The 22,282-nt window shown below is 42.3% G+C and overlaps 1 protein-coding gene across 2 annotated transcripts in view; it reads right to left on the bottom strand.

Moving 5' to 3' along the window:
* The window catches only part of LDLRAD3 (low density lipoprotein receptor class A domain containing 3), a 231,769-nt gene that overhangs the window by 110,149 nt on the left and 99,338 nt on the right, over positions 1-22,282 (bottom strand). For both annotated transcript variants that reach the window (XM_063095443.1, XM_063095444.1), the window contains exon 3: positions 11,300-11,425. In XM_063095443.1, coding sequence (XP_062951513.1) covers positions 11,300-11,425 — 126 coding nt within the window. The remainder of the gene's footprint in view (positions 1-11,299; positions 11,426-22,282) is intronic.

Here is a 22,282-nt window from a genome sequence, read left to right as displayed (position 1 = left end):
TGCTAGACAGTTGGTCTTTATCTCTGTTGTAACAACTCAACTCAGCCATTGTAAAGCAAAGCAGCCACAGACAATCTATAAACATGGCTGTGTTGCAATAAAACTTTATTTATAAAAGCAGGTGGCAGACCAAAATTCAGCCCAAGGGCCGTAGTGTGTTAACTGCTGCCATACAGCAGTGAAAAATGAATGAACTGGTGACAAGATGGATAAATCTCACAAGTAGTGATGAGAAAAACAAGTCATAGAAAAATATGTTTACTGCTGTGCAAAAGAATAAAAACTTGCACGGGAATAAACAACCCCAAGTTCAGGACAGTGGATGCCTCTGAGGTGAAGAGAGAAGGGTAAGATTAGAGAAGGGTGCCCTGGAGGCTTCTAATTATACTTGGTAACATTTTATTATTTTAAAAATCTGAAGCAAATAAGGCAACATGGTAATATGGTTTTTTTAAACAGGGTGTTAGGAACACAGTCACGCATTTTATTTTACTTTTACCTATGTTTGAAAGATTTCACTAAAATCTTTTCAGAATCTAGTCTGGCAGAAAGGTTTCAATGAGTACTCACTTTCCTTGGCTTTCACACTCCCACCGCAACATTCTCTCTGGATCACACACAACTGTTTCAGTCTCTTTCACACTCAGGTGCAGAGTTGCTCAGAAGACACAGATGCACACTTAAAACCCAGCAGCAAGCCAGAAAAAAAAGCCTCCCACCCATCAAAATATGCATAGCAATGCTCATGACTCAAAAGTGCCAAGAGCTTTGCTGTGGATTGATGGAATTGTGTCCCCAAAATTTCATATATTGGAAGCTTAATCCCCACTGTAAAAGTTGAGGGTGGGAAATCCTATTATGATAATTGAAAGATGAGGCCTTGAAGAGGTGATTAGGTTGTAGGACCATGCTTAGTGAATGGAATAAAAATGGTGGTCACGGGCATGGTTCCGAAGGCTTTAAAAAGAGAGTGAATGAAGAGCCTGCCCTCTGCTCTCTCTGCTCCACCATCTTGCAAAGTGATACCCCTGGGTCACTGTTGCCACCACCAGATGGACTTTGGATTTCCCAGCCTCAAGACACTGTAAGCAATAAATTTCATTTTTCTTTATAAATCACTCAGTTTCAGGTATTTTGTTATAAGCAACAGAAACAGACTAGCACAAGCTTCCTCCAGGAAGAGCCCTCAGCCTTCCCTTCCCTCAGGGTCTATAGATTTTCCATTTATATAAATTCCAACAAGCTTTGTATTCTGGTTCCCAAGGACAAAGCAAATTGGAAGGGAGGTGGGTGCTGCCTGGCACCCTGCAGACAAACTGGCAGCAAGAAATAAAACCTGACAACTCTGGGAAGGGGCAGAGAAGCTCTAAAAAACAACGTCAAGAATTCCAAATGCATAGCAGCCCAGGATACTTTTTTTTTTTTTTTTTTTTTTTTGCGGGGGGGGGGGGCAATATTTATTTATTTATTTATTTATTTAATTGTTTAATTTTGTCGATATACATTGTGGCTGATTATTGCTCCCCATCACCAAAACCTCCCTCCCTTCTCCCTCCCCCCCTCCCCCCCAACAGTGTCCTTTCTGTTTGCTTGTCGTATCAACTTCAAGTAATTGTGGTTGTTATATCTTCTTCCCCCCCCCGTTTGTGTGTGTGTGTGTGTGTGTGTGTGTGTGTGTGTGTGTGAATTTATATATTAATTTTTAGCTCCCACCAATAAGTGAGAATATGTGGTATTTCTCTTTCTGTGCCTGACTTCTGCACAGCAAAAGAAACAATTAACAGAGTTAAAAGACAACCAACAGAGTGGGAGAAAATATTTGCAAAATATACATCTGACAAAGGATTAATATCCAGAATATATAAGGAACTCAAACAACTTTACAAGAAGAAAACAAGCAACCCAATTAAAAAATGGGCAAAAGAGCTAAGCATTTCTCTAAGGAAGATATACAAATGACCAAAAGACATATGAAAAAATGCTCAACATCACTCAGCATCTGGGAAATGCAAATCAAAACCACATTGAGATACCATCTAACCCCAGTTAGGATGGCTAAAATCCAAAAGACTCTGAACGATAAATGCTGGCGAGGTTGCGGAGAAAAAGGAACTCTCATCCATTGTTGGTGGGACTGCAAAATGGTGCAGCCTCTATGGAAAATGGTATGGAGCCCAGGATACTTTTAAAAGAGAATAGATAATTCTAAAAAGGAGCCAAAGGCAACCCTGTATTATAGCCCAGTCTAAAAATACAAAGTGTTCCTAAGAATGACCTGCACTGTCACCAAGAAAGGTAAATGCTGATGAAGCCAAGATGCGACACATTGCAGAGAGATTCCTGCCAACAGTGGCTTTCAAAGGTATTCATGTTCAGTTATTAGGCAGACTCACTTAACCAGAGTGGCAAATCTCTCAAAGACCCCAGATGGCTCCGGTTTCACGACATTCCCTCCAGGGTTTCTATAGCTATGTACTTGGCTCAGCCAGATTTCAGAGCAAGTGTACATGGGACTATGGGTGGACCAACTCTGGAAGCCTCAGGTGTGCAGGGCTCAAGTCTTAGTGGTCTCTGGGGTCCCGTGGAGGCTAGCCCAGCACTCTGCAAAGAGCAAGTGCTCAACAAATGGCTCATAAACGGCCCAGGAAACACTTCATACTTCAGGATGTTGTTTTGGAACATTTTAGCAATATCTAATGTGCTCCAAATGTTTGTTTTCTTTGTCCTTGCTGAGGCTTCCCAGTCACTGAACAAATGTATTTTACTCATTTAACAAGAAAGAGGTACATTGTATTTTACAGCATTTATTTTGCTAGGGGTAGAGAAAATTGTCCACAGGGTCAACTTCAAAAACTCAATTGCAGGTTCAAAAGCTCCGTGGTTATTGTGACCACAAGAAACACAGAGTCCTGAAGATCTATTTCCCAGCCCACAGTACTCAGCAAAGAGAACTTGTCTCTCTCTGCAAGAGGGAGGGAGACATGAGTTACAGGGGTAACTTAGTGGTTAATTAAACTGGTGGCATTCACTTCAACCACATTTAAAGGATAGGACCAAGGGAACACTGCGGTCACCCAAAAGCAACTGACCAGCTTCAAGACAGGAAATGAAGCAATCTATCTCCAGCAGGACTTAGGAAATGTCCTCTTTAATTCATTTAAAGTCTGTGGAAGTTGGCCCAGCTCCCACCTCAAAGAGCTCTTGACGAAACACACTGGTGAGAAGCTCCTTGTCACCAGCCCCCACAATTCCCATCTGCTTCTCTGCCCTGCAGTGGCACCACTCACTTCCTAACCTCACAGCCTCCCTAGGGATCTTGTCGTCCCAGCCCCAATTTCCCTGGAAGCCAGGCAATGGGGCGGGGGGGGGGGGGGGGGCGGGGGCCGTGCACTGAGTCTTCCTCTTCTCCAGGATGGAGGGCACCTAGCCCCAATAAAGCACAGACCGCTGAGCACAATGCTCCCTGCAAATAATACATCCCAGCAACAAGCACTGCTCCCTTGGCTGGGAAAATGCTGGCTGTCGCAACCTTGGCTGGTCTGCAGCCAACCCTGGGTTTTCACATTCCTTTCAGAGCCTGCTCGGCAGGGTCCCTCCCAGCACCAAGGCTACCAGGTCCCGGCTGCAGCAGCCCTGCGCCCTCTGAGACAGAACACAGCCCATGTGCAGCCATGCTCTGGAGCTGGAATGTCTCCCTCCTCTGCAGGAGGGGAAAGGGCTGCCACTCTGGGCAAAAAGGCAAGAGGCAAAGATTCTCAGTCCTGCTCGTCTTTTCCCCAGCTTCTAAGGACTCTGAGGATTTCAATTCTCCAACCCTTCTCGGGGCCACGGGCGGAACTGATTCGCTGCTAGAGGCAGTCAGTTTCCTCCTCCACTGTAAATGTTTCCTGGGCATGGCTACCTCCTGCCCAACACCAAGCCTGCCTTTCCCAGGAACAAGTCCAGTTTCATTGTTCAGCCACCACCTTTCTGAGGATGGCTCTCCAAACCCTCCCTCCAGCAATCAGCATCTTTCTTCTGGTGCCTCTGGACCCCTCTGCCTGAATGCCCCCCTCACCTCAGACTCTGAATATCTGAAGCAGACGCACCCCCTCTGCTCCCTAACCTCTCCCTCTTCCTCCAGTCCCATGTCTACTAAAGGTGCCATCGTGTCCCAGCTCCCTGGGTCCCAGCCATATTGGGCCTTCTCCCTCTTCTCACTCTGCACTTGCTCAGCATCAACTGTTCCTCATCAGGTATAAAATACAACCCCAAATTCTTATTCACGATCTGCCCCAGCCTACAACTCTAAGCGTACATTTTGCACTAATGGTTAGGAGTGAGGCTGTGAAGTCCACCTGGGTTCAAATTTCCGCTATATGACACTGGAAAAATTGAACTTCTCTAAGCCTCAATTTCCTCATCTGTAAAATGGGGATTAAAAACAGTGCCTATGTCATAAGATTTTGTGACTATTAGATGAGATAACTCACGCAAAGCATGAGTAGCATGTGGTGCATGATAGGTGCTCAATAAATGCTTACTATAATAATTGTTATTAGGTACAATTGTTAATTAATACACATTAGTATAATGGTTAAAAGTTGGGACTCTGGACTTCTACTGCCTGCGTTGATATCCCAACTTTGCCACTTACCAAGTGTAAGTTATTTAATTTCTCTATGTATCTGTTTCCTTATCTGTAAAAAGGCAGTAATGATACTACCTACCTAAAATGAGATCATCTATATAAAGCATATAGAAATGGGCCGTACACACAGGAAGTGCTCAGTAATTGTCAGCCCAATGGTTCACATGCCCTGGACAGTTCGCATATCTCCTAGCCTCTGCCTGGGCCCTTAGCATGAAACACCCCATGGGACTGTACTGCCCATTTTTAAATGGCACCCATCCTCTTAGGCCCATCTCCTCCAACCCCCACTGATGAGCCCAGAGGGAAATGATCTCTCCCCTCATTGACTCCCATAGCACACCCAACTGTCAACTCCTCATTCCAATTATTTGATCTGAGTATTTTCATCTCCCTTGCTTGAGTATAATTTCAAGGATGCCAGAGTCTCTCCACTCCCTGAAGCATCTTGCATGGTGTCTGGCATAGAGACTGTGAAAAGCGGATAAGAGTCTGAAAGAAGTTAGGAGCTGGGGTTAATGAACAATGTAAGGCCTAAATATACTCTCTGGATATATACCTGAAAACACAGGAGAAGACCAAGATAGCCATGTGCTAAGAACATATCCTGACTGCCACGGGGGAGAGCGGACATCACTGGCTGCCCAAGTATGTCTGTCTTCCTTGTTTAACCCTTTGCTTGATTAGTTACTTGATTCATTCATTCCACAAACATGTATCGACTATTTCCTTTAAACAAAGTACTCTACTAAGCACTGGAGCTCAAATAAAATCCAGTGCCTGTTCTTAAAGGGCTTACATTCTAGTGGGGGTGACAGGCAAGTCAATATGCCATTAAGATAAGGCATGAGAAGTACTATTTATTTCACATGTATTTATTGCACTCTAAGGCTGAGCCTGACAGTATACTTGGCACTGGGAATACAGCTGTGAGCCACACAACGGCACCATCTCATGGCTGTCACAATGTAGACAAGAAGCCACAGAGCAAACAAAAAAGTGGTGGTAAATGTCGAGGAGAAAAGTGAAGCAGGGGACAGAGACAGACTGGGAGCTGGGGAGGAGAGAAGTTATTTTTCACAGGGTTCTCAGGGGAGGCCTCTCTGATTAGGTGATGTTTGTTTGAGGAAGGCTTGGGGTGGTTGAGAATACACAAGAGGATGACCCAGCTCAGGCTTGGAAACCAGGAACGTTTCCTAAGGAAGCAGGTCATACTGGAATCTTTAAGGAGACCTCGATGACGTAGGTCTGGAGCACTGGGAGGAAAAATTCTCCCACTGCAAATTCCCAGCTCCCCCGTCCATCCTATATGAGACATAGCTCCTTGATGGATTGGCTAAGAAGTCAACAGGAAATGCAGACTCTAATTTGGATTGACATGAACAGAGCTAAAGAAATATGCCAGCAACGTGAGGCTCTGTGGACAAAAAAACACAGATATACCGGCTAAATGCTGTTCTTAGGCAGACAGGAAGAATTTGTCACCAATGAAGAGATACAGCCTAGGACACAGCAGTTCTTCTGGGCACAACAGTGCTGAAAGCAGACGAGGAAGATCCTCAGCTTGAATCAGTTTTCTATCGTGGTCACCCGGACACTGCCATCTCAGGTCTTGGCAGGCATCCCTGTTCTCACTGAATGAGCTGTGCTACCAGGACCCAAGGTTTTACCTCCAGCCAAGAATGTCTGAGCAAAAGGCTTGAAGCACAACCCAGATATCACGTAATTTCATCTTTATACACATCAGCACATATTTCAGAAATAAAATATATTTTAGAAAGATAAGAATTTTTAAAAAATAAATTAATACAATATCATTCTCACAGTTAAAAAATTAAAAACAATGCCTTAATATCATCAAATATCCAACCACAAATCAGTTTTTCCCAATTATCTCAATTTCTTTTTACAATTGGTTTGAGGCGTGCGTGATTCAAAAAAGGCTCCCACATTTCATTTGGTTGATTTGTCTCCTAGTCTCTTTCAATCTATAGTTTCCCACTTCCTCTTTTTTTTTTTTTTTTTTTAAATATAATTTATTTATGAATGAAACTGGGTGGTGAAGAATTTCCCACATTCTGGATCTGGCAGCATGTTAATGACCCCCTTGGGGTCATTAACAATGTTCCACTGTCCCTGAATTTCCTGTAAACTCATGATCAGATTTAGAGGCTCCATCAGATTCAGATGGGATGTTTTTGGCAGAACCAACTCATAGTGATAACGTGTACTTCTGAAGACAGGTAATATCCAGTTGTCTTTTGTTGTGCTATTAAAACTGGCTTATGGGAGGTTCCCACCTTCCAGGTCAGATACAGTAATCATACCCCCCCCCCCCCGGCTCTCAAAGTACAGCTTTAAAAACCTACATAGAATGCATGCAGCAGCTATTTTTAGATTCTGAAAACTAAACTGAAGCAGGCTGACTGAGGAAGAAGACCAAAACTGAAACAATCACTGAAATGGTGGTGAGTTTACCATTCCTCCCTCCACCTTGGAGCCCCAGGAAACTGGAAAGTAACAGAGACATCATGGAGAGAGAGAAGCTCAGGACAGAAACCCCAGAAAGTTGTTCATGAACTCCTAGGCTGATCCCCAAACTGTGCATGCATGAATCTGGTCCTAATCTACACACCAAAGACATTGAGAATTGAATTGACACACAGGCCACTGGGAGGTACACATGCAGGACAGATCCAAACAGCACTGCAGAAACTGAGAGTTATGGCAACCACAGCCCACAGAGGGCTTGCAGAAAGAAACTTGTGGCCTGATCCCACTGGGTCATTTTCCTACTAAAATAAAAATATAAGCATTCTCCATAGGAGACACATTATATAAGGTGTCACAGAGTGTCATACATAATAATCAAAATATCAGAATGTAATAGAAAATTACTCACCATATGAAGAACCAGGAAAATCTCAATTCCCATGGGTTACGATAATCAACAGATACCAATGCCAAGATAACACAGATGTTGAAATTATGTGGCAAAGATTGTAAAGCAGCTGTTATATAAATACTCTAACAAGCGATCACAAACACTCTTTAAACAAATGGAAAAACAGAAAGTCTCAGCAAAGAAGCAGAAGATAAAAAAAACCAAAAGGAAATCTTAGAACTGAAATATACAGTAACTGAAATTAAAAAAAAAAAAAGACACTGGAAGACTTTGAAAGCAGACTGGGGATGACAGATGAAAGAGTAAGTGAAGTTGACAGTAGATTAATAGAAATTGTCTGATCTGAACAATAAAGAGAAAAAAATTGATAAAAAACGAAGAGAGCCTCAGAGACTGGTGGGAAAATTTTTAAAAAGATCTAGCATGGCTGTCCATCGAATACCAGAAGGAAGGGAGAAAGAGTACACTACTTAAAAAATATTTGAAGAAACAATAGCTGAGAATGTACTAAATACGGCAAAAGACAAAAACCTACAAATTCAAATCGCTCAAAGAAACCAAAACAAGATAAACTCTAAGAAATCCACACCCAGACATACTATGATCTAACTGCTGGAAACTAAAGACAAAAAGAAAAAAAAAAAAAAACAACTTCAAAGCAGCTAGAGAAAAACGATGCATCATCTATGGGGAAACAACCTGAATGACTGAATTTCTCATCAGAAACCACAGAAGCCAGAGGAAGTGGCACATTTAACGTGCTTAGAGAAAAGAACTGTCAACCTGGAATTCTAGACAGTAAAAATATCCTTCAGGAATGAAGGTGAAATAAAGACATCCTCAGATGAAGGAAAACTACGCGAATCTGTTGCCAGCAGACCTGCCTTAAAAGAATTGCTAAAGGAAGTTCTTTAAACAGAAGGGAAATGATACCAAAGGAGACCTGGAACATTAGGAAGGAGGAAACAGCAACCAAAATGGCAAATATCTGGGTAAATACAATCTTCTTCTCTGAAGTCCCTTAAAAGATATTTGAATATTTAAAGCAAAAATTAAAACATTGTCTTATGGGGTTTTTAAATGCATATAGATGTAATTTATAAGACAACCACACCACAAAGATTTCTACATTTCACTTGAGGTGGTGCAATATTGATTAGAAGCTTTCCGTGAAAAGATTGACTGGTGGTTTCAGGAGTTTTCAGCCTGATCCATCCACTATAATACCCCCCTCCCATCAATTTCTCACCTAATGGTTGTAGCAGCCACTCGTGATCATTACCAGACTCGTTCTTCATTAGGGCTAACAAAATAGAGATACTCTAATTCTATCATTCTTCTATTAGCTGGTATTCTTCAATAAAGAAGAACATTCCTAGTCAGCTATTTGATTATTCTAAAGTACAATTCACATAGGAAAGGGAGGATAAATGTTTGATTCTTCCTTTTACTTACCAGTTTTCAAGATAGTGAGTTAAAACCACTATTTTTAAATGGTACATATATCAGAGGAAAATGCTGGCTTAAACCTGTTGGCATAATTTGGAATGGATATAATTTACTCATTTAGCCAATTAAAGACCAATATCCAAACATTTAACTCATACAAGGTCTTTAATTATAGCAGCAGGGAGTATGTAGGATGATACGATCATTTCAAATTTACACACTATAATTCATCATGCTTGCTTTTTATTACCACTGGATTACTTTCTAGTATGTATTTATGAATATACATTTTTGTATATAAAATTTCTCCTTTAAATTATAAGATCCCCAAGGACAGTAGAAAGCTGAGATCAAGCTGATACATACTTACTAAATGAAATATAAAAAAGTATGTCCTTGGAGATCCAAAGCCAAAGCAAAATCCTAGTAAATGTGGTCTTCCTTTTAATTACTCCTGTGTTGTTTTAAACCACTATTTTTTTTTAAATCAATCACTCTGTGCCAGCCACCATACTAAGCACTTTTCAGATGTATTTCATTTAGTTCTCACAACAACCCTGGGAAGGAGTCTCCCAGTATCCCCAGTTCAGAGACAAGGAAACCACTGTGAGAGGAGATGATGTAGCATGCCCAGGCTTCACTAGGGTAGAATGCAAATCTAAGCCCAGGCTCTCTGGCTCCAGAGTCACTTCTCTCAGTCAAACCCCTATCCTGTGAGTGACATGCATTCTCCCTGCTAAGGAGTGTGTGTGTGTGTGTGTGTGTGTGTGTGTGTGTGTGTGTGTGTGTGTGTGTGTGTGTGTGTGTGTGTGTGTGTGTGTGTGTGTGTGTGTGTGTGTGTGTGTGTGTGTGTGTGTGTGTGTGTGTACAGAGAGAAAGAAAAGGATCGGCACGAAATAGCCTCAACATTAACAGTGTTTTATTCTAATTTATGGGATTATGGGCAGTTTTGTTTTCCTCTTTATACTTTTTTTTATATTTTGCAAGTTCTTGACAATTATCAGAAGAAAGAATATGATTAAAATATGTAAAATGAGGCAGGATGGGATGAATGGGTGGAGCACAGAGGTTTTCAGGGCAGTAAAACTACTCTGCGTGATATTATAATGGGGATACGTGTCATTATACATTTGCCCAAACCCACAGCATGTGCAGCACCAAGAGTGAACCCTGATGCAAACCACGGATTTTGGGTGATAATAACGTGTCAACATAGGTTCATCAACTGTAACAAAGGTACCACGCTGGTTGTGGATGACAATGAGGAGTCTGTGCATGTGCGGGGAGCAGGGGGTATAAGGAAAATCTCTATACCTTCCTCTCAATTTTGCTGTGAACCTAAAATTGCTCTAAAAAATTTGTCTTTAAAAAAGTATGTAAGCTCAGAAAATAAATGTGCATATTAGTTCAGAGCTGATGATAGTCTCAAAGGCTCAAGTAGTCTAAACATTCAGGGGAAAAAGAAAGAAGAAGAATCAGTGACCAGAGTGACCAGCGGCAGGTACAAGGCGACTTGCTGAGAGAGCTGGGACAGTGTCAAGGGCAGGAAGAGACATTTGAAGGTCACGGAGGCAACTGTATGGGAAGCCACTGTGGCCACAGGGTTGCTGAAAAGGAAGGGGCTGCATGTATCCAGGCAAGGGAGTGGTTAAGTCCAACAGAAGGACTGCGAAGAGGCAAAGTGGGGTACAATGAACGTGAGGGTGCGTGTGAGTATGTGCACGCACACTGCTACCGTGGAATATTATAGAGCAGGTAAAACACATCAGAGTGGTCACAGTCAAAAAGGACTTTAACTTTATCTATACTACTTGGACTTTTTTTTTCAAGAATACATTCTTTTATAACATATATAATTAACCTATAAACACTTTCTTTTTAAAAGAGCTCAAAGTCAGAAGGAAAGTAAGCAAGCACATAAACACAGGGTGTTGAGTAGACTCAATCCCAAGAGCTTTGCAAAGAACCTAGAGATGAGCTCGGTTGTGTACGAGCTGTGTGCCTCTGGAGGAGTAATTTACCTCTCTAACATAAAATTCCTTATCTGTTCATTGGGGATAACACACATGCATTTGCAAAGCTAAATCAAAACTGAAAATAAAGTATGCTTTAAGCCCAGTGCACTTGGTAGAGTCCCCCATACATGGTAGCCAAGCACACAAGAAAGAGTGGCACAGAACAGACTCTGGGTAACAGCAGAGAATGCCTGAGCCTCTGGGTGTAAGAAACACTCAGATGACAGTGGCCAATATATGGAGGAGTTTAGCTGGTTAGAAAGAATAAGGGATCGCAGCGTCCGAGTCCTCGGCACTTACTGCAGTTCTCTTCATCACTGCCGTCGGGACAGTCCTCAAACCCATTACACCGGAAGCGACCAATGATGCAGTGGATGCCGCTGGCACAGGGGAAGAACGTCGGGCCACATTTCGATTTAGCCTTGGCTGCAGGAGGCAAAAGACAAACAGCGAGACATCAGGAGGGGACATTCTCATCTCACCACATGCTCATCCCACTAACTCTGAAGGTGCATGTGAGTCCTTTTAGATTGACCTTGCAGTCCCCAAAGGTTTCTTACTATCACTTCCCACCTCAACTACCCAGCCAGATTGGACACCACATGCAGCATCCTCTAGGAAGGGAGCAGCTAATCCTGCTGCTTCCAAAGTCCCCAAGAGGCCAAACACAGCCCCTGTACCACAGCAAGTGCTCAATCAAAATGTGCTGGACAAAGGAATGAATAGGTGAATGGAGAGTAGATGGAAGGAGCTTGATTCTTAAGGTACTGAAGAGTCAACCAACCGAAATTAATTCCCTGAATGTCAAAGTAATTGTAGTTGACATTTAGTGGGCACTCACTATCCCAGGCAGTGTGCCAAGTGGTTGGCATGGATTAGCTCGTTTAATCTACCCAGCAGCCACCCTGGGATGGCATGCAGAAAAGAGTTAACATAACAGGCCTGAGACTGCTGTCCTTACAAAGGTCTGCTTGCAAGGTTGGTTGGTTGCTTGGCTGGAGTCTGGGAACTTGGATTTCGGGAGGGTTCCCACCACCCTAACTGGTAAGAGTGATTCACTGTGCCTAAACTGTTTATGCAAACGGTACAGTTTGTGCTGAACACATGCTTTCCTTTAGGGAATCTGGAATTCTGGCACATGCTACGCAGAGGTTGCCTACATGATCAGCCCCTGAAAACTATGGGCACTGATCTCTAATGAGCTTCCCTGGTAGACAACATCTCACAATAACTCATTGCTAAAGGAATTAAGTGAATCCTTTTTGACTCCAGTGGGAAAGGACTCTTGGAAGCCTGAACCTGGCTTCCTCTGGATTTCACTCCATTCATCTTCTACCTTCATTGTTTTGGTTTATAACCTTTTGCTGTAATAAATCATAGCCATGACTACAACCATATGCTGAGTTCTGTGAATCCTCCTGGTGAATCACTGAACCTGGGAGTGGTCTTGGGGACCCCCAACACAGATGGGTATGGTGCTTATCACCACTTCATAGATGCACTTTGAGAGGTGAAGTGACTTGCCCAAGGTCACATCACTAGAAAATCTAGTGCTGGGTGAGACCCCATGCAAGTGGACTCCAGAAACTATGATCACAACCAACTCAACAGCACAGCCACTCTGCCAAAGGTTGTCACTTCTCGCAACAGAAGCCAGACTCCTGCTCCAAAGAAATTCTTTTTCCACTCCTGCTGTACAAACAGTTTTAACAGAAACTGCTGTAACTCGGACTTGATTGAGTATCCTGCTAAACCAAACAGCTCTGTGGGGTAATGTACTTTACAGTTAATGGTGCTGGCTGCTCTGGCTTGCGATTAGGAGGTATAAGATGGGATCTATTGCTACATCCTAGGTAGCAGGCCCTACCTGGCATCTTTCTCATCTCCTGTCTCAGAGGCAGGACCCATGATCCTCCAAGAAGGAAGGGTCATTTCTTTGGAACAAACAGGCAGTAAATTACCTCCATGTTCCTGCCATCTGTAACATGCCAACGTTGGCAGCAGGTGATTCACAATCAACAGGGTTTTAAGGCCTGGGACGTACCCAGGTTTTAAAAACCCACTGGACCTTATTCCACCCTGGAACTTCCGTAATGGTGCTGGTGTGCTCTTCTCAAAGCACAAACTTGGGAGAGTCTTGGGTTCAAATTCTGGCTCTATTTTTTAAGGCCTTGGACAAGTTTCTAAATATTGCTAAACCTCAGTTTTTTCATCAGCAAACTGGAAATAACATCTGAGATAATGTATACAAAATGTTTAGTATGGAGCAGGGCATACAGTAGATGCTCAATTAATGGTAATGCCTATGCTATGTTATCATCATCATTACTAGGTTTATAGAATTTTAAAACAGATCCTTGGACTGCTAGAAATTTTTTTCTTATCACAAAAGTTTAAAAAGCTCATTAGGGAAGATTTCTATGAACTGACATAAAGTGATTTCCAGGATATAATGTTAACTAAAGCAAAGTATAAAAGATCATCTGTAGTACTTTGCCCTCTGTAAAGGAAAAGGGGACGTAAGAAAATATACATGTTTTGGCTTATCTTTGCAAAAGAAATACAGGAAGGATAAACCAGAAACTAAAGAGATTCGTTAACTATGGGGGCAGGAGTGCGGGGAACAGAAAGATGGGGAACTGGGAACAGAACTGGCAAATAACAAGGACGAGAACAGTGTACACATCTCTGAGTATATCTAATTGTACCGATATATTCAATATGTCTATCCCTCCCAACATATATTTATATAGATATACTCAGAGAAGTGTTTATCTTAGAACCATAACAATATTTCACACACACCCCAAAATAAACAATTAAAATCAGTAACATGCAGAGGGAACTAAAAATGGAATATAAGCAGTAACAAGTGAGCAAACTGTACTAGCAATGAATAATACCACCACACGGAAGGAGGTGGGGAAGAAAGGAGCCAGCCTAAGAAACTCTAGAAAACACTGTTTTGACTGGATTCTGTAAGGCTAAAGAAAAAAAAAAAAAAACAGAACTGTACACAGATACTGTACTATAGTTATATTTATTTCTTACAGGGATATGGTTTAGCAATTCTGAAACTACCTTTCGTGTGTACTAGGACTGAATAAATAAGTAAATATATTTTATATAATAAGAACAAGATTCCCCACTGTCAGAGAAAAATGTTACAAATAAGGAAAGTGGGAAGACTAAAAGGAACACTGGGGCTTTGGAATGCAATTGAAGGCATCAGTATAAACTCAAGGTTTTAAAAAATTAGATAGACAGATAGATATAGATGATAAAATAAATATTGATTTGTGTGCATGCGTAGGTTAGTACACTTACATATTACCCAGTTCTGTCTGTTGAGAAGCACTAGAAATACTGACACCCCAACAGCAATAAGCACATTTAGCACCCAGATCTTGGTTTCTAAACACCACTATCCAGTAAAGGAAACTAGGCTCTTTGGAGAAGTGGTTGATTCCAGGTATTGCCAAAAAGTAAAGAAGTGCTCAGAGTATCGGGGGGATGTCCAAAGGACACAGGACTTAACCTGAATGAGCTCCTAATGGCCAAAGTAAGAATAATTTGAGCAACAAAATAAACAACAGTATTGAGTTGTAACCCAAAGAATAAAATGAATATCTCTGAGGCCACCATGATACCAAAAATTGTTGAATAAATCAGTAAATGGTGGAAAAGGGAAAGTTTTTCCTTACAGAAGAAATCCTATTAATAAATGTAGGAGGTATGTGAGAAATAGAGTCACCATTAGGCAAACACCACAGTACTAACTGTTACAGGCAAGATCCACTCACCGATGGATGCTAACATTAGAGGATGAGAGCTTGAGGAGAAACGAGAATATTGTGTCATCTCAAAGTATCTCCCCCAATATATTTATTAATGACAAAGAGAAAAATAGTAACTCAGCAGTGGAGAAAGTTGGCAGACACCACCTTAACCCCGTAATCATGGCCAACATCACCAGCAATAAGACATACAACGTTACAGTCCCTCATATAAGGAAGTGTGAGGGACTCGACATCACTTCCATGGTATTCTTGCCAAAAATGCATAGTACCAAGGCAGTCATGAGAAAACACCAAACAAACCTAAATGCAGGGACATTCTACAATGTATCTGACTAATGACCTCCGAGGTCATGAAAAACAAAGAAAGACTGAGGAATTATCAAAGATTGGAGGGGACTAAGAAAACAGGTGGACTAAATGCAATATGGGATCCTGGAACAGAAAACAAATATTAGTGAAAAAACTGGCTAAATTCCAATAAAGTTCTGTAGCATAGTTAATAGTATTGTACCAATGTTAATTCCCTCTTTTTGGTAATTGTGCTATGGCTATATAAAGTGATGATGTTAGGGAGACAGGGGTGAAGAGTGTGGGAACCCTCGATACCATTTTTGCCACTTTCCCGTAGGCCTAAAATTATTTCAAAATAAAAAACTAAAAACACGTTCATTGTGAAATACATAGAAATAAAGCATAAGAAATTTTTTAAAATTACCTATAATCTCTCCACTCCAAAGTAACCACAATTAACATTCTTCTATGCCTCTTATTTATACGATTGACATCAGAATGCATATAATTGTTTTAGTGTTCCAAGGGATTTTTTTTTTTTAGTAGATTCACATACACTATAGGAAAAAGTACACAGAGATTCCCGTGTACCCTTTTCCTACTTGCTCCCCATGGTAACACCTTGTAAAACTATAGGACAATATCCAAAGGATATTGACATTGACACAGTCAAGATATAGAACATTTCCATCACCACAAAGATCCTTCATGTTGCCATTTTATAGCCACACCCATTTCCCTCCTCACCCCCTGGCAACCTGTCCTTCATTTCCATAATTTAGTCATTTCGAGAATGTAATAGAAATGGAATCATAAAGTATGCAACCTTTTGGGAAGGCTCGTTTTCATTCAGCATAAGTCTCTAGAGAGAATGCATATAATTTTGTATACTAATTATTTCACTTATCATTACAACATAAATATTTTCCAGTTTGTTATGGCTGAAAAATATTTCATCGTATCAGTATAGCAAGGTTATTTTACCATTTTCCCCAAGTTGAACACTTAGTTGCAATCAACTTTTCAGCATTATAAATTACATTGTAAAGAACATCTTTGTGCATAAAGCATTGCTTGAATTTCAAATAATACTCTTAGGCCAGATTCCTAGAAAGGAAGGTACTGAGTGGAAGGATATGAACACATTTCATCAAATAGTGATGTACTAGATAACTGTTTCATCAAATATTTACCATGTGCCAGACTTTAAAATAAAAAAGCAATTCGCTCCCAGAATGTTTCAGAATCACATGCTCATTGTCATACATCATTATACAGTGCTGTGTCAGGGGTCCTCAAGTCCACCACCAGGTTCCATGATTCACTAGGAGGACCCATAGGACTCAGTGTACAGTCAAATTAGAACCTAAGATTTTTTACAGTGAAAGGATACAAAGCAAAATCAGCCAAGAGAAAAGGTACGTAAGGTGGAGTCTAGAGGAACCCAGGTACAAGCTTCCAAGATGCTCACATAGGACTTGCTTAATTCCTCCAGCAACAAATGTGATAACATGAGTGAAATGTCGTCTGCTAGGGAAGCTCGTCAGAGATTCAGTGTCCCGAGTTTTTACTGGGGGCTGGTCACATAGGCATTCTCTGTACACCAAATTTCCAGATTCCTAGCAGGAAAGCAGTATAAACCATATAGTTTGCATGACCAGGTTAGGCACAGTCAGCCAGTCTTATGGGTTAGGGTGGTGGGTACCCTCCCAAAATCCAAGTTCCCAGACAACAGCCAAGAGCCAATCCTCCAAGCAGACCTTTCAAAGGACAGCAGTTAGGCCTGCTATGTTAAGTCTTTTTCTGCAGAGGGGGGCATTTTGGTTCCCGCTGGGCAAAGTCTGCAGTAACAGAAAAGCAGAGGAGTTTCATTTTCCAGGGTAAAGTCTGCTCCTCTGCTAGCTCAACAAACAAATGCCCTTCCAGCTAGGTTCACGCATCTAACACACTGTCTTTGATCAGCTTGCCTGTGCCTATCTATTCTCCACACTGTCACTACATGGGTATCCTTGCTCCTTCTCGAGCCCTCATAGTCCAGCATATCCCATCCCATCTCGGGGCCTTTGCACTGTCTGTTCCTTCTGCTTGGAATGCCTTTCTCCCAGAGCTCGGCACAGCTCACCATGACATTCAGGCCTCTCTAACCAGTGCATGGTCTGCAGTAGAAACTTCCACTCCCACACTCAGTCATTCTAACCCTTACCCATCTTTGCTTTGCTTTTCCTTCGAAGGACATGTCACTGTGTGATGTCACTGGCTTTGTGTTGTGCTGTTTGATTGAAGTCTCTGCCTCTCTGCCCCCCAGAACATACACTCATTTGAATACTTTCATTCACCATTTTTGAAGCAGCTGCACTGTACAGTGCCTACAACAGGTGCCTAACAAATATTTGCCAAAAATACAAATGAACCTATAAAAGGAGACTAGGATTGGATAATAATAGTATTTACTAAATGCTTTGTACGGATTAAGCATTTTGCTGTGTTTTACAGATATCTCATTTATTCTCAACAAAAAACCCATTTTACAGACAAGAAAACTGAGGTCCAGAAGTGAAGTAACTTGGCACTGCTAATAAACAGAGTCAAGGTGCAAACCTTTCCCTTGACTCATCTGCTCTACTGTCTCCTTAGATTTCTCTAAGGTCTGGTCCAGCTCCAAAGGACTAGGCTTTAGGAGAGAAAGAAAGAGAAAAGAGAGCGAGCACATGAATGATTATGAACGAATTAGCTACCGTTCAGTTAGCCAGCTCCTAGGCTCTGCCCCTGCACCCTCATCAGGAATTACTAATGAGACTTCCTGCCCTGTTAGTGATGCTCAGTCGCTGTTTATGTCAGAGGGAGACTGTCTTGTTAATGATTTACATTTGCACCATCACATGCCTGTGACAGCAGCCACCACAGAAGATCACAGGTGGCCAGCTGAGTGCCTGGTGTGGGCACAGAGAGAAGCCAGTCGCTGACAAGGGCTGTCAACTACTCCTTGCCCGCACAACCTGCTGCGGGGCTCAGGGGGTCCATAGCAAAGCTTGGATTGTCCCCCTTTCACCTCCCAAGTCCAGGAAGGGGAGATTTCAGCATGAAACTCATCACCCCTTGCAAAAGGTGTCTGTCTTTAAAATCGACAGGGAGAACACTTCCTCTGAATACTCAAATCATTTTTCAAGGATTTGCTCTTTGAACTTTTCAAAGAGGCAGCTTTCATCAGCAGCAAGATGGGGACCAGGGCTCTCCTGGGGTTGGGGTGATTTCCTGATCTGAGTCTCTCCTGTCCTAAGAGCCTGCTTGTCACAGTTCTGGATTTCACAGACCAGTAAAATAAAAAATAAAAAAACTAGACGGGAGTAGAGGAAGGACTAACACGTCTGTCAACTTGTTGTTTTACCAGCAAGGACATAAACAAACAAATCTGCAATAACCTCTACTCACTGCTGCCCTAAACAAAAGGCAGCGTTAGCACGGAAAATGTAGGAAGGCAGTCTGGTGTACAGAACGCTTTGCCCTGAGGGTGGGTGGAAACCTTGCCCTCAACCTGTTCACTAGGCTGTCTTTATTTTTCTCATTTCACCAGGGCTCAGTGACAACCAGGTTTTAGGTCAGAGACAGTCCCGGGATCAATATTTGGGGACCACATCAGAACTAGAGGGGCACCAGGAGACATTCCAGTGTTACCAGATTGTGACACCCTCAGGAAGACTAGATTTTTATATGCATAACAACTGGAGCATGTAGGTAGTCCACATAGGCTCATTCAATAACTAATTCTCGCATTTCACAGATGAGAAAACTGAGGCCCAAAGAGGCTGCTGGACTTGCTCACAGTCACATAGTCACACTCACATTTAGGATCAGACTGATATAGAATCCAGTTCCCCTACTGCTGAGTCCAACCTCTGTCAACTACACTACACTTTAGGCAGGGCACCAATCCTCATCAGGGGTCAGTTTCAGGAGAGACCCCCCCAAAAAAAGTCAGGAGACCGAAAGCTCCTCTGCCACATGGCCAGAACTTTCCAGGCCGTGGATAGCAGGTTCTTCACCACATATCATGCCTGTGGCCCCCAGTATGCCCAGGAAGGGCTCAGGGATGCCCACCAGTCCTGGAGGATGACTGACACTGGTGTGTGGACCTCCTGTCTGGCTGCAATGTGGAAGCCTCTCTGTTCAGCTAGAACAGCCACAAACTCGGCTATTCAGACCTACTGTATCTCTTAGGCTGTGGTGACAGCTCCAGCCATAGCTGCAGGTATCAGGGTCTCTCTTCCAGACCTCTGTGGTTGGCCAAATGAGCAACAGCTACTGACCTCCGCCCCCTGCTCGCCTCTGACTCCTGCCCCAGGATCCTGCCAGTGTGTGGCAGAGTCAGCCCAAAGAACCAGAAGCAGAAGCCTTATGCTCTTCTGCAGAATCACCATCCTTGCTTTTATAAACACAAGACATAGCTCATTATGAAAAATTCAAACAATAAAGAAACTATATAAAGGCAAATGTAAAAATTATCCCAAACTGCCACCACCTGGGGACGTACAATGTGGACACTTTGGTAAACACGCTTCTAAAGCACGGTCTCAAAAACTATAGTGTGCAAATGGATCACTGCAGGACCTTGTTAAAATGCAGTTGGTCTGGGGTGTAGCCTGGGATTCTGGATTCCTAACAAGCTCCCAGGTGATAGCTTTCCAGTAGCAAAGGTCCATTGCCTTGCTCACTGCTGTATCTCCAACGCCCAGAAGAGTACCTGCTGCATAGGTCACTCAATAATTACTGGCTGGATTAATAAGTAGAAACCTGAGTATGCAGTTTTACTTAAATGCACCCAAAAAATGCATGCTATTCTGAAACCTGCTTTTGCCACTTAACATTGTGACATTTTTTCATGTCAGTAACTACTAGTCCACATCATCACTTTTAAGGGCTAAGGGTAATCATACTGCATTTATGTACCCATAAGTCACATTACTGATAGGGATTTGGGGTGCTTTCAATAAACAGCGCACACTCAAATGCACACATTATTTTTCCCACATATAATATCTCCTTAAAGTACAACTGCTAGGTCAAAGGATATGCGTATTTCACAATTTGGTATCCTTTTGATCTCTGACTGCTGCCTCCCTAAGTAACTGGTACTGTCTGCTAGCCACAGATGGCTATGAGAAAAGCCTCTAGCCCAGGATTGCCCAAGATGGGCTGGTTCTCCCCTGCTGGCAACAATGTTCCTAGAAGTGCAAAGGCTGAAAGCATCCTATGGTTCTTCCACATTTTCGTTAAGTCACTTAACTGCTGCTTTGTTCTATTATTTCCCATCTATCTCTGTCACTTTTCATTTTAACATCTGCGCATTTCATTACTCTGCAGAGTAGGCGACATTCCTGTTTGGTCAAGGAAACCATGACTCTTCTTTTTATCTTTCTAAATTTGCACCGGGTGCAGGGCATCAATCTTTGCTGGAATTGGTTTCCCCGGGTTGCACTGATCACAAGCTAATGCAGAGTGTCCCTCCTTCCAGGAGATGCTCCTTGCGTTTACTTTCCCAGCTGCATTTTTTCCTTGGTCTAAGAGCCCTGACAAAGGGCAGGTTCTCACTCCCAAGACTGACCTATTTGCCAGTATTTCCCCAGAATTTCCTGTCCTTTAAGGTGGTTTCACAAACAGCAAGTCAGAGATCCACATGCAACAGAATCCCCAGGAATGCCTGTGAAAATGCAGATTCCTGGGCCCCTTCCTTTGGGGGATCTGCATTTTTATTAAGTACACTGAGGATTCCAACGAACACTAAAGTATGACATCCTGCCTGGACAGACTATACCTATGTTTCGTCCCCACAGAGCAAGCGACTTCATCGTTCCCTTTTTCCTGATGTTACCACTGCACAGACCAGCTGCCACTCCAAGAGTCACAACTACAGGACCAATGTGGGGCCTACTCTGACCACTACCCCCTTGAGTCGAGTCTAACATTCACATCCCAGATAAAGGAGTTACCATGAAAGAAACATTTGGCAAAGAAGCTACAGGCCTATTTATGAGCTTTCCCAGTTCTTTCTTCCTCCATATTCATGTGTGAGATACAAAATGATTCTACTTTACACACAAAAGCTGTGGGCTCATATACAAATGGTTGCTGTACTAGCAAAAAGGCCCTTTTAGAGCTTTCAAACTCTTAATCAGTTCTGTCCACTTTGTAAGGACTTACACTTTACCTGTGCACAATACAAAACAGGATTAAAAGGGGAAAAAATCTGCCCCTTCTTGGCCAATAATAAAATATTCCCCTGAGCATCCTACTGTCTGTCGGGTGCTGAGTCAGTTGGGCAGCAATTCAAAAGTGAAAAAGACAGGATCTCCAACTGATAGCAGAGGACACAGACAGGCCAATGAGCCTCTGCATGCAATGCAAGGAGTGTCCTGAGGGGAGAGGTAGAGGACGCCTAATCGCAAACCGGCGTGGAGGCTGCCATCAGAAAAGGCTTCTCAGGGGATCAGCCTCAGCTGGAGTACCCCACATTTAGCCCAAGTGGAAACCAATGTAATATTTACAGTCTGAGGCCTTACTCATTCCGTTATTCATCACACTAACATTAATTTTACAAACTCCATGTTGCACCTGCAGAGAATGAGCATACCTAAGAGACAGCGAGGCCACGTTTGAAATTTTAGCTTTTGGGGAATGACGCATGTTCCAAGAAGAGGGAACAGCATATGCAAAGGCCTGGAGGCAGGAACAATGTGGTAATGGAGGAACTGATGAGGAGTCGGTATGAATGTGCTTCTCCATTCTCACATCAGTAAAAGTACCTGGTATTTTTTCTTTAGTAAATAAAAATTTTTTTTTTCAAACCCTATTTCTCATAAGAAATGTGCTATGAAACAGTTGGAATTCATCTCACTCTAAAGATGTGAGAATTATAAATGCTACACAAATGTATAAATTGGGGGGGGAAATTAAATGATAAAATTCGCATAATCTAAATCAACATGTACACCCTACCCTCCAAAGTGAGTACCCGCATACAACCATCACAGGCTAAAAACTGAAAAAAGCAATGGATCTGAATTTGCTACTGTATTCAGTCCCCTAGTTCATTTTGTAAACAGTCAAACTGTGTGGTTCCTTTTAAGGATTTCATGGTTGAGGACAAGAAAGCAAAGAAGAGCCTTATAAAAATAACAGACTTTCAAAAAGCAATCCG

This window comes from Cynocephalus volans, chromosome 4 (assembly GCF_027409185.1).
Source record: "Cynocephalus volans isolate mCynVol1 chromosome 4, mCynVol1.pri, whole genome shotgun sequence".
Lineage (NCBI taxonomy): Eukaryota > Metazoa > Chordata > Mammalia > Dermoptera > Cynocephalidae > Cynocephalus > Cynocephalus volans.
This window is presented reverse-complemented; position numbering and strand designations above follow the sequence as displayed.